This window comes from Syngnathus acus, chromosome 21 (genome assembly GCF_901709675.1).
Source record: "Syngnathus acus chromosome 21, fSynAcu1.2, whole genome shotgun sequence".
Taxonomy (NCBI): domain Eukaryota; kingdom Metazoa; phylum Chordata; class Actinopteri; order Syngnathiformes; family Syngnathidae; genus Syngnathus; species Syngnathus acus.
Window position 1 is genome coordinate 3,758,136 of NC_051105.1, and position 13,379 is coordinate 3,771,514.

A 13,379-nucleotide genomic window follows, 5' to 3' on the forward strand; every position below is an offset into this window, starting at 1 on the left:
CATCCACTAGCCAATAACCAACGAGCCCTCTGTAAACAATCGCGTTTCTCAAACGATCTCCTATAAAATGATCAGAACTGACTAAAGTTCGATCTAACGCATTGGTACTACTTACCTATGTTTCCCTTCCATATCGATCCGTAGATTTACTCGAACATTAACAGAGCAGCCTATTTTGACATGAAATAGCCTCGCGGGTACAACAGCTATTCGGTGACGCCCCCTGACTACAGTTGCCGTAATGCTGGGAAGCGATGCGACCTTGTAATTTACTAGTCGTACTAAAACGTACTGAAACATTTTGGCAGAGCACTGTGTACAACCAGTATGGATCAACAAATTCATCAGTTGATCCATATATAAGGCGCACTGGCCTATAAGGCGCACTGTCGGCTTTTGAGAAAATTTTAGGTTTTTAGGTGCGCCTTTTAGGGCGGAAAATACGGTACACAAAGCCTCTTTGATTTAGCAACATTCGAAAGTGGTTCTGTATTATATGTAGTTATGTTACTTTACATGTTTTTAAATATATTTGATAGCGTTTTGTATTTTGATAGTTTTAGTTTTTGGTCAGATAGTCAAAAAAATTCAAGGCTCATCATGCCCCAATCCCCAGAGGTGAAAAATTATGCACATCGACTTCATCCCCTCATTTCTTGTCCTGTCCTTTATACAGAACAGAAAAAAAATTGGCTGTTGTTCCCACAAAGACAGCAAAACGCTAGCTTCTACAACTAGCGTGCTCTGCGGCTCTGTCATTAACCATTTAACCTTTAAGCAAAGAAGACTTACCAAACCAGCGATTGGAGTTGGCAGTCTGTTGACCCGCTTGATGATGCCGGGCTTGATCTTGTTGATCACACTGGAGGAGAAGGAACAACACATAAGACATTTGCTAGTCTGCTCTAAGTTACAGTGAATGAACAAAAAGTTTTGCAAAGCCCTGCAGTGTTTAAGACAGTGTTTAATGGCGGCCACCTGGATATGGTTTCGTCAGTGGCGGTTCTGCCACACCATGTAAACAAGCTGGACCTTCCACACAAGTGAAATAAAGACTCACTGAATAGTTTAAGTTTTACTATCGTGTGAGATGTCGACTGCATTAATTTTTTTCCTAAAATTGGTTTATTACTGTATTTATTATTCAATTATTCATTGATTAATTTTCATTGATTAATTTCACATAATTCACAATTTGTTGGTTGATTTATTGTGAATTATTCATTAATAACCATATTGAGGTGTGGAGAATGGATTGATAGACATTTATGACATGTAAAATGAGTCTTGACAATTAAATTGAACTAAACAGAGAATCATGCCAACAATTTTTTTCTCTCACAAAAATCAACTCATTGAAGATGTTGATATTATTGAGGTACTATATTTGTCCTGCATGTCATTACAAATCGGCAAAAAATACAAGGCCTACTCACATTATAGTAAGTAACTAAGCAATGACAACTTCAAACGATAAAATGGAAACCAGCTATTTGCAGGGTACAGGGAACAAGGAAACGCCTCCCCAACCCAAAATAAATATAGATGTAATATAAAAATGTATTTAAAACATTTTTCTTTCTTTTTTTGGTGTGGTTTCATAGTGTGGTTGTGGCCACTGGCGGCAACTGCAGGCTGTATGCGGCCCACCAGTTGCCCATTCTTTCACTTTGTGTTGTCGAATGTGGCGACATCATGCACGTTCAAGAATGTAAAAGGAATGTTTGTCGCACAATAGAAAGTTGCTGCCATTGGATCAGATAACAAAGTGGAAGCTGTGTAGGAAACAATCGTGTTCGCGAGCCGTCTTCCTTCGATAACCAGCAGCACACAATGGCAGCTGCGGGGTCACGTTGTGTTGAGAGTGTGAAAGTGATTTAACCTTCATCTTCCCTTTTCCTCAAGCTGACAATACACAGCACGGGTGTCTTTGATGGATTGTTATTTGAACTAACATTGCCTAAAAACTGCAACATTGACCAGAATGTTGTTTTATTGCAGTTGGAGATGGCAGTGGTAAACAAACTTCATCATTCCAACGACTGTTTCAGTTTTGTCCGATCAATGTTGCTAAATAAGAACAAAATAATACAGCTAGAATACATACAACAAACATTTCATTTGAATCAGGAACCAGAAATTAGAACCCCTTCACATATGTCTAACTGCTAAGCATCCATATATGTCTACATGTTTTCATGAAGGCATGAGCAAATTGCACAAAATATTAAATGGTAACTAACCTACATTACTCTCCAAATATTACATTTTTGGAAAACACCCCCAACGTGGGATGAGATTGTCACTTTTTAAAGGTAATAAAAGTTTTGGTATTGAATTTCAGTTTAACTATGCAAGTGTACCTATTGAAATGACCAACCAATTACGTATATGGCCAATCGGCAATATCAGTGCAATCAATCTACATGAATACACCCCATAAAAATGCCCCCTCTCCCACACACACACACACCACCCCTAGATGTTTCAATATAAAAACAAAAAAAATGTCCGATAACTCCATTCAGTTGTAGGCTGTCAAAACGTATGACATAAAAGATCAGCAACAAGAAGAGAGTCAGCGTTCGAGGGTTGGAGGGTGGGTTGCTGGGAAACATCAGTCACACCAAAAAGCCAAGAGAGGAGAAACGAAAACGCAGGATACTTACTCGCACAGCAGAACTCCACTCTCCAGAGCCGAACGGAAGTCTTTGCCCTTAAATGTTTGCTTGGTGACTGCCTGGGAAAAAAAAGGGGAAGAGAAACAAGTTAGGAGTGTCCAAGTGCAGGCTAAGAAGAGGAGGTGCTGGTATGTGACCACGAGGGGGGTGGTGGGGTGGAGAAGAAAGGTAGGATGTGGAGAACAGTAGGAGCGGAAGTTTGAGGTATTTCCTCCAGCGTTCCTACATGGTGTCTTTGGGGCAAAGTGGAACAGCTTCAGGTGTTCCTCAAGGTGCTCTCAATCTTCCTTAAAACCAGTCCGGATTCCCAATGTGAACGGAACGTCTGGAATGCTGCATGAATACAGCCAAGTGTGAATCTTGTCTTTACATCTAACCGTTCATCCTGTTTAGGCAGCCTATATCCTATAATTGGCTTTCGGCAACACACTCAAACCATCCCTGACTGGCAACAGAGTATTGGAATGAGGCCATATTCTTGTAATATTACTATTTATTGCATTTCCCGCTGTCTTTACAGGTATGTGTGTGTATGTGAGCGTGAATGGGGTTGTCACACAAAGATGCACGATCAAAAATGGCACGGCCAAGTTTACTACATCATCCACAACTGGAAATCTTGCAGTTCCTTATACCGTATTTTGCGGACTATAAGTCGCTCCGCACCAGCCATAAAATGCATAATAAAGAAGAAAAAAACCACAAGTCGCACTGGAGTATAAGTCGCATTTTTGGGGGAAAGAACAGAGTCATTCAAATAACTATAGCATAAATAACATTCTAACAAGTTTATCGAACCATCCGCATCACTCCAAAACATTATATCCAACGAAATCTTCATTGGTGACACAATTTTGAGACAACTAGACTTGTAATAATACATGTTTATTTTGCAAATATTACAACTTGATTTATTTATGTTTTGAATATGTTTTGAAATGCACATCTGTTTTAGGAGTGTCGACTTACAACTTCAAATGGAAACAAGTTTCTCAATATTCATCTCCATCTGGGTTTTACTTGATCCTCCAGCGTCGCTCTTGACAGTCAAAACAAAGCCAACCAGGTTGTAAACTGACTCTGCTTGGCTTAGGAAGGACAGTGCGGTTGCCATTGTCATCATATTTTGGCGACTACTTTTTTTTATCCTACGATTTCCTGCTGTGGGAGGCCTGCTTATTTTTTTCAAGACATTCTAATTTTACTCTAGAGTGACAGGAAGTCACAGGCTGATATGGTATAAAAATAGTGACAATTTATTAATTGTGGTTAACATAAAGTCTATTTCTTGCCATAATGCAAGGAGGTATTGCAGGTGACACGCTCGAAACAAGTTGAGCGGGTTGGTTGTGATGTTTCCTCCTATTACGGCTTTTGTGTCCCATTCCCTCTCAAGGAACACAAAAGCCTTAATGGTCTACCGTCTTTTTTGTTTGGAGAGCAAGCAAATTACATGAGTATTCGATTTCAGTACACTGTGATGATTTTCAAACGATTTTCAAGGGAACAACCCCCCAAAAAATGTGTTGCTACTCCTCCAAACACTCTCTCTGTCACCTGAACGCGAACAAGCATCGTTTCAAGCAACACGATTTAGGATTTGTCAGATCACGAAAAGTAAAGAACATGTTCATAAAGCTAAAAATAAAACACAAAACACAAAAATTTTAGCACAGGCAATCACATTTGTATGTGTTGTGTCGGTTAGGGCTGTGCAGATCGATCTACTAAGTAATGCTAGAATTGGTATCGATATTGTATTGATACCAAGTGGCTTATCAATCCTTTACATTTATTTCTTGTGTTTTCTCTGATGGGCAGGACAAGGCCAGTGGAAAGGAAACAACAGGAACTGATTAGCCTATTTAATGAATAATATTAAAAAAAAAATTAAGCGAAGATGTCTGGACTAAAGGAATTTAAGAGAGGCAGGGACTAAGAATATACAGATTAAATTAAAGGCTTTTAAGTGCGCCTTATAGTGCAGAAAATACGGTACTACTACTTTGTACATTGCAACTTAAAACAACAAGATATGTTTCAGTTGAAGATAATATGGCATGGTTAAGAACGCCACAATAATGTTTAATTTGCACAAGAAATGTTATTTGATAGGACACGCAATTTAATACAGCATGATACTTTTTTTAACCCAAAAGTAGTTGGTATCAGGATTGGTATCGGAGATGTCGGACATTTACTTGGTACCGATCAAGACCAAACTCTCAGATGTGTGGCTAATTGAAATTTATCCATCCCATCTATTATCTGAACCGCTTATCCTCATGAGCAACTTTTGTTAATTGTCATTTTATGGGATGAATGATACACATTTCGAGAATACAAATTTGTAAATAGACACAATATTCTAAGAAAGATGTTTTTTAGAAGTATATACTTGTTACAATATCACTGAAAAAAAAAACACATTTCAGTAGAATAGTCATAGTCAAGAAAAACAAAACGTATTTTTTTTTTCCCCACAGGAAATACCAAAAATAAGATTCCAAGAAACTAACTAGCAAAAAAGATCAAGTACACCACCTGTAGCATTACCTAATGAAAACTAGTCAAGGGTTAACTGAGCTAATTAGGAGGGGCAGAGGGCTCACCCAAGCACTTAACTTTTGTGCACTCTTAATTGTAATCATTAGAGACATCAAACATCCACTCTCGCTTGACTGTCAGATGCGTGAGATAAAAACTCCCAACTGCAGCAACAGAGCACTGCTCTCATTTAACGGGGGAGATTTAAGAGAAGCAGCGGAGATTTTAAAATCCTTGCTGCAAAAGCTCCAAAGCCTGTGCTCCCCTCAAGAATGTGCTGAATGAGTCCCGTGACGACTATTTTCCCCCTTGTGCCCACTACATGGATTTCTTACTGGTCTTCATCGGGGCTGTCACTGAAGATGCCACAAGTAATTTACTGTCAAAACAGGAGGTAAAAATGCAGAGCTGTAAATATGGATTTGCTAGGCAACAAAGTCCAACAGAAAACCAGTGACTGCGTCTTAGCTTTGGAAACGGCAGTGTTGTACTCCTCGGGTCTCCATATTAATTCAATGCCTTTATTCTTGATGCTTTCAGTCTCTCTATTTATCTATGAGAATAAGGAATCATATTTTCACAACAATAAAGTCGCAACATGAAGAGAAAAAAAAATCTTCATAAAATATAAGAAGCTTTAATTTTGAACATAGTCTTTGTATAATTGTTTTTAAATGGACAGAATTACTAGAAAGTTGAACATTTATAAGATGCCATTATATTGTGAGAAAACGTGAGTTTACAAGAGTTAACTGATAATAATACAACAAAAATGTCAGTTGCAATAATAAATCATAAAATCTGTGAAAGGTTAAAATTTTCAATAATTTCAATTTGAAATATATAATATTAAGAGAAAAAATGATTTTATGAAAATAACGATGTAGAATGGAACATTCTAATTTTCTAATAAAAGGTGTGATATTGAGTAAAAAAAAATGTTAGAATGTCATGAAAATAATGTCATATGAGAAGGATAACATCAAAAGAGATAAAACTAGGTTTTCATTTCATAATAATACATTTAATAATAAATAATTGACAAAATTACAATTTTATAGCAAAAAGAAAGTCATTGTAAATCATCGTAGTACCTACACACAGCTGTCTTACCGTGTTACGCGCCATTGTTCCCTAACATACTCCACAGTCTCCACTTTACTTTAACAGCCCAGTTTCTTGCTTTCCTCAGTCTCCTCTTAGATTGTTGCCGAGAAGTAACTACAGAAGAGTGTTGTTCCCCTCCATTGTTGTTTGTTAGCATGTTTGGCTCTAAATTAATTATTCGTTCAATACTGCGCAGTGAAAAAGCACCATCAAAGCAACGCTACTTATGTGCCATCTTGCAGAGAAACCCATTGTCTATCCACTAGATGTCAGTACATGCAACACGCTGCTCCTTATATTCCGTAAGTCAATAATGTGGATTGTAGACTGAGTGCAAATAATGGCGAGAATCGAGTCCGTGACCACAGCTAATGTTTATTCATGCAGGCCACTGAGGCGCATCAGTAGTTGCACACCACACCGCCCTCCCATCAGCTAAACGTTCCTAAAATCATTTGTTCTAGAAAAGGACAGAGTCATAGTTTATCAGGGTCCAACTAGGGCAGTACAAAATAGTCCAATATCATTGGGCTCGATGTACTGTTGATACAACACTGCATCAACATTTAAAAGCAATGAGAGCATCTATGTGTGAGGTCCTCATGTGCCTAATTGAATAAGTTGAACACATTGAGGCGACTAATGACCAGCCTCTAGGACAAACAATCAGGCAGTGTGGGTCACGCAAGGTGATTCGTCTTGGGCCACATACCACAAACAGAAGAGGAGAGTTCATTTTGGTGAAACACATTAAAGAGCTGCCAAAAATGATATTTTCATCCACTATTTGAGATGTTTTCCACGACCACAATGCAGGTGAATGGAATGTTCTATGTCTGAAAGTCATTAGCCAAAAAAAAAAAAAAACTGAAAGCTAAGTGAAAACTGCAGCATCCAGAGCGGAAGTAGGCGATGGAATAAGGAATGCGAGCATGTGTTGCAATCGCAGTGACGGATCTACTTGACCAATGAGTGACTACCTAGGAAGAGCACCCGGTGGGTACCTCCTTGTGTCATGGGAAAAGTAGTTAGCAGTTTGATGTCAAGCTAACAGGTGTCTGTCCTATGGAAACGTGGATAAAGTGCTTGGTGTTTGAGCACTTTGACTCTTCCACGCTTCTGAGGCTGAAGTACAGAGGTGGCCACTTCATTTTGCAAAGTGGACACGAAACACTAGAAAGCCAACACGCTTAGCTCAACTTTTTCGGCAGTCTATTATTTTTAATTTATATGGAAAAAAAATGTTTCAAAGAATGTTTTCAAAGAATTTCCATGTATGTAGCTATTCTATGTATGAACAGTAATTAGAATTCTCTGCAACGACCTCCAACTCAAAGATGCCGTTCCTGGTCAAGACACTCAAATACCACTTGGCAACACTGCAGACACAAGTGGAAGCTCTTGCTTCCTCGCTTCAACAAACGTTTGACCACAACTTTCAAAATAAAAGAACTGCATATTTTACATTTTATTTTGATGTGACAGTGACTGGCAGGGCCGGTCAGAGACTGTGGGCAGGCCAGATGTAGCCCACGGGCCGTACCTTGCCTACTCGCAAGTCTTCCACATAGCCTCAGCTATATGAGTCATGTGATTCTTATGATTCACGAGGAAGATGAAAAGTGTGCGTCTCGAATGTCAGAAAGTGTGTTCGATGTCAGAAACATTCCGGTGCTAAGAAACGGCCGAATTGTGGATGTGTTTCTCTGTTTCTAAGACTGTGGATGAAAAATGAAACTAAAATAACTCGGGTGTGAGATTGTGGGGAAAAGTCACAGCTAAGAGAGACAACACTTCAAATCCTTTGAGTCATCTCTGTGGTCAAACATGAAGCCTTGGAGATTGTTTTGACAATGCTGTGTTCCATATGCAGAATATTTCAAAAATAACAAAAGAAATGTCATTTGCGGGCAGATTGTGGTGCAAATCTCTCTTTCAACACATTCTTGGCACTGTTGCCATTCCTTTACTGTTCTTTATGTAAGATGCCGTGCTGGGGGCCTGTAACGGAGGAATGTGTCCATGTGACAAGCTGCAGAGCATCTGAGAATAACTTTTTAACATTGACGCCATTATTACTAGGAACACTCAAGTCTCTGTTTTAAGTTGTGTGAAGCCTGGCGGCTTGTTAATCATTCAGCAGCAAACGGATCCAACAACACAGCCTTCTCTTGTTAAAACCACAACCTTTGTCCATTTGCTTTTTGCCTTCTACCTGCACGAGCTGGTGGGCTTCCTTATGGAACCTTGTTGCCCCCGAGCTACAATGGGCCAGTGTGCATGACACTGATGTCACACTGAAAGCATTCACATTCCCCCCCCACCTCGTGAAATTGGAACAATATTTGTTTAGATACAAGCTGGGCACAACAAGCGAGCCACCCTGCTGAGAGGAGAATAGCTGGGAGGAGGCAACATCTTTTCAGACACTTTTCGCAGCCTATTCGAGAAGCCAAAACTCATGCTGTACTTTGTTGTACTGGATGACATAATGATAATTTGCTCACTTTAAATCACACATACAGTCTTGGACAAGAATGTCCAATTAATTTTGCACTTTTAATCACTACCGATTCTCAGAACAATGGGTAAAGTCCAAGGACCTCAATGAAGATAGAAGGACAATTAGATTGACCAAATTGCAGGAGTCTTTGACCTGTTTCAAAACAAGTGCCACCAAAAGATCATAATCTCAAACAATTTTTTACGTAATTATGAATTGGCGTACCATTGGGAGAAGACATAATGTGTCACCCTCGCAGAAAAGGAAATTGAATAGAACATTTCTGTTGCTTATACATTATGTTGCCCCTGCAATCCACTCCTGACAGGGGGCGGGGCCAAATAAATAAATAAATAAATAAATAAATAAATAAAACAAGGGAAACAAGGGGTAAATATAAAAAATCTTGGATCATTTGGACTTATCGAGGTTAATATAATTATTTTTTTTAACTAAAATGTTGGATCTCTTAAATCCAAAACTGCACTACAGTAAATGAGTAATATGTGAATTTCAGTGACTCATCATCACGTCGGTGAGACAATAACTCTAGTTTTATTTCGTCCTGAAGTTTTTTTCTTTTTAGCTTGAAACTTGTCAGCCAAGTGTGGAATCATCCATTCCAAATGTCAGACACTAATGACAGAAAGCCCAAATAAAAACGCGTGCACTCACTTCGATCCACCTCTGTGCCTCCACGTACGCGTCCTGGCAGCTCACCGTGGACTGTTCTCGCCACTCCATCACACCGAAATGTCTTGTTATTCTTTAAACGGAACCGAACCTCACTCGGTTGAACTCGCAGTTACACGTTCACAGACGTGGACATTGTTGTGCAGTCCTCCCTTCTTCTCGACAAGTGGACTAACCAGGTGATATTTACTAATCCCGCTGCGAACAAAACAAAAAGAAACAGTTAAATGCATTCTTTTGTGTGCAATGTGGAACACTCACGCATTCTTTTGCATCATACCACATGATCACAGTGTTTAAATTCCAGAAGACACACCTGTCTAGAGAGATCATTACCTTTTAATTGTCCTCCCCACGCAGAAGTCACGTTATACAGTAGGCGAGGACCATATTCCACGGATTCTGCGTAAGTGACTGAGTTGAAGAAGCCCTAATACGTCTTCGTAAATTGTTTAAAAAAAAGTTCTCTCCCTTGAAGAGTTCATACCTTTTTTTCTTTTAAAAGCAACAGGCACAAAAGTTATCACTGCAGCGCCACTCTGTGGAAACTGCTGTGTATTGAAAAGTGTCAAAGTGTAACCTGGGGGACCCATGGTGGAAAATTGGCTTTTGACTGTTTACCTACTAATATAGATCTCTGGAGTGTCTTCCAACCTATCAAGTGTGAAATTAAACAATCAAGTGTTATGTTCTAATTTGTTTTGAAGTGTTTTCAAGCAAGCTCTGCTGCACTCCCCCCACTGTTATATAACAGTGAGCTTATTAGTATAGTAGACTCCTTCACTAAGCCAAAAGGTAAGCAGAGCTGCACTTTTGGACAGATTAGCATTACCTAAGTGTAACAAACAAACAAAATAAAGTATTAAGAATATATTCTTTTAAATATTGTAAAAAAATTAGACTGGAAATGCTGACCCACAAGTATGTTGGGGTTGTAATCTGTCGACAAAAAATAAATAAATTAGGATTTAAAGTAATATGGTTTCCCTTGAATTACTTTATTTGCTTGTTGAAATGACTCAAAATTTCATCAATGCAAAAAGATAAGGCAAAGACATATTAATTTTAGCGTTTAATTGAGAAGTGTTTTATATGATTACAAAAGAATGTAAGCTTCATTTACAAGTACATGGTGACTTGGCCCGGCGTTCAAGTGATACTCGATTAGTAAGTGCTTTATAACATCGTCTTTGGCGGCCGAAACCGCCCCAACACTGAAAACTGTGCTCAATTTTGTAAACATTTTAGTGCAATAACAAGTTAGCACTTGAAATATCTCCCGAAGAATCTCATCCAACTCTGTCAAAATAATTCATGGAATTTTTTTTTAATTGAAAAAGCTTCCCGTGAATCAGTAGCTGAGCTATGTTGAAAATGCGGATAAAGCCAGCACTTGAGAATGTTTTGGCAGTAAAAATGTTCCCTGCGCTCATTGGATCGCCTCAGTAAGAATCTTTGGAGAGGGCGATAATGGTGAAGCGGACCTCCTGTGGGTCACGGGCCATGAAGGTCTTACATACCTCCACAGCGTCCTGAAAGAAACAATAGTTTGGCTTGGCTGTTTTTCTTTTTACAACATCAACATTTTTTATTTGGCACCATCTTACCTCGAGGAGAGTATCTTCACTTGTTTTACCGTGAAGAATTGGGAAGGGTTTACCACCATCTGGGGAGGAAAAAAAAAAACTTCTGGGGTGAATTAAAATAAATTAATAAATAAAATTCACACTAGCAGTGTGACAAATACAAAAACAATAGAATTTGTTAATTGTTACCATTGAAAATTATAGAAAAGGCAAATATCAAACTGTCGTTATTGCTGAACTTGAAACGAGACTTTAAAAAAAAAAAAAAAAAAAGAAAGAAAAACTCTCATAACACAAAGACCTTAAATATATTAACACACATTTAAATCCTTTGTTAGGTGCCAGGCTTTTTTATTTTGAAAACTTTGAACATTCGTACTTGTGCACAAAATTAAGTTAAACACAAGTAAGCCTGTTAAAGCACACATGCACACTAACACACACCACCATAACTTCAACGACAAGTTAAAGTTGGGCGGTCAATGCGCTGAGGTGAAATTTTGTATGACGTTAAAGGTTTCATTTTGTGTGAAACTGTTAAAACCATCTTGGATACGTTAAGGGGTGATCGACACTGCAGTTAGCTCACCTAATTCATACAATTGCCCTCCAACGTTCACAAAAGCTATAAAGTGAAGGTTGACTTTCTCGTCTATGCTTGGTGCCTGCAATAAACAAAAAAAATAAATAAATCAAATAGAACAGCACGCCTTCAATTAAATCCAAGTAATTCAAAATCAATAACACACCTCAGTCTGACCCTCTTGCGCACTGGATTCATGTGTGACACGTATACTCTGATGATAAACACAAGAGAGACTTGTTAGCTGATGCTAATACTAAAACTTCATGGTATTGTGTTCCCATCAAGAGTACCTCATCCGTCTCTAGAGAGACACCTCTTTGCTGCGGACTCATTTTACAAGTGCGATCCACAAACTTCTTCAGAGCTGAGTCCGACTCTAAAAAAAATAAAAATATAGTGTTGGCAGCATGGTGGAGCAATGCCATTTCATAGTCAGGATTTCTCAGTGTGGAATTTCTTTTACAAAAAACTTGAAGCTGAGCTAGCTCATTGATCTGCCAATTGAGTACAAGCACCTGTAGCTTAAGCCATATTAACTGTGGAAGGCTTTTAATTTCTGGAGCTGGAAGGAGAACATTTTCCCATCTTTCCACCTTGGGTCTATTTTTTATAAGCAGCACTGAGATAGAAATTGACCTGCCTATATAATATATAGGCAGGACAATTTCAACATGTCAAAAAAAGTAGATTCCTAATTAAAGGAGCCTTTAATTAGGAATCCACTTTTTTGGGGAATTTTCCCAAAAATGATTATGTCTCCATGTTGAATTGTTGCCATCTTAGAGCAATGACAACTCACCAAATTCCAGGTGTTTCAGGTTATTGGCAACCGCGTGAATTAGTCCTATCGTGCCGCAGGCATTGCCGATTGTTTGCCTCATGAAATAGACATCGGTGGGCACATTCAGTTGCTGAGTCTTCAGTCTCTCTTCTTGTTGTTGTTTGAATGCTTCATACTAGTTAAAAGGCAGAACAATAGTCAACATTTAGACCAATTCAGGTACCCCGGTATAATTTTGCCACCAAATGTCTAAAGGTGAAGTACCTTCTCTGTGATGGGGAAGAGGAGTAGCACAGCACAAACAGGTCTTGGCACCATGCTAAGCATTTCTGTATCCAATCCATACACGTCTCCGAACTGCCAGCTTTGCTTCATGCCCAAAGAGCTGACAAACTAGGCACAAAAATGGCAATCACTCATTTCGATCATAAGGCAACATCGTTGTTTAGGGCCTTATTCCACATTGGGTCGTTTTTTAAATTGTTTCTCAACAAGTTAATTTATATAAAGCCACACTCACCTTTGTCATGACCTGAAAAGACAGAGAAGAAACAGAAATATTAGCTAAATTTCGTAAATACAATTACCAAAACTGTAACGCTTAGCTTATGTCGTGGTTCCTAGCACTACATAGCCAGCCCGCACATGTTTTGTGTTTTCTTGTCAGGCAAATGTGTCTCAATATAAAGAATAAACCAACATTAATACGTACTTCGGGATTCGCCTCCAGGGGCAACCAGGTTGGGACGCTCATTTTGACAACAAATTCAGTAAGTTGTAAGAATGAAAGAACAAAATTGGTCTTCCCAAGCGACTTTGACAGCCGGGTTCCACTTCCGCGTCGGTAAAACCCACTCACTATTTATAAATATCAAAAGGGGAGTCAGCTTCTGTT

The 13,379-nt window shown here is 38.8% G+C and overlaps 2 protein-coding genes across 7 annotated transcripts in view; both read right to left on the bottom strand.

Moving 5' to 3' along the window:
* lmo7a (LIM domain 7a) overlaps positions 1-9,996 on the bottom strand; it is a 44,611-nt gene extending 34,615 nt beyond the window's left edge. For all 6 annotated transcript variants that reach the window (XM_037239917.1, XM_037239919.1, XM_037239918.1 and 3 more), the window contains exons 1-4: positions 9,868-9,996; positions 9,514-9,729; positions 2,670-2,740; positions 793-862 (exon numbers count right to left, since the gene is read on the bottom strand). In XM_037239917.1, coding sequence (XP_037095812.1) covers positions 793-862; positions 2,670-2,740; positions 9,514-9,582 — 210 coding nt within the window. In that variant the 5' untranslated portion in view covers positions 9,583-9,729; positions 9,868-9,996. The remainder of the gene's footprint in view (positions 1-792; positions 863-2,669; positions 2,741-9,513; positions 9,730-9,867) is intronic.
* Positions 9,997-10,590: 594 nt separating this feature from the next.
* Positions 10,591-13,352, bottom strand: uchl3 (ubiquitin carboxyl-terminal esterase L3 (ubiquitin thiolesterase)). The gene is made up of 9 exons (XM_037239807.1): positions 13,197-13,352; positions 13,005-13,016; positions 12,749-12,877; positions 12,503-12,659; positions 11,994-12,079; positions 11,867-11,914; positions 11,707-11,782; positions 11,139-11,197; positions 10,591-11,063 (listed from the first exon to the last, which is right to left on the bottom strand). The coding sequence occupies exons 1-9, from the start codon at positions 13,236-13,238 to the stop codon at positions 10,974-10,976; spliced, it is 699 nt and encodes a 232-aa protein (XP_037095702.1). The 5' UTR covers positions 13,239-13,352; the 3' UTR covers positions 10,591-10,973.
* Positions 13,353-13,379: the final 27 nt, after the last annotated feature.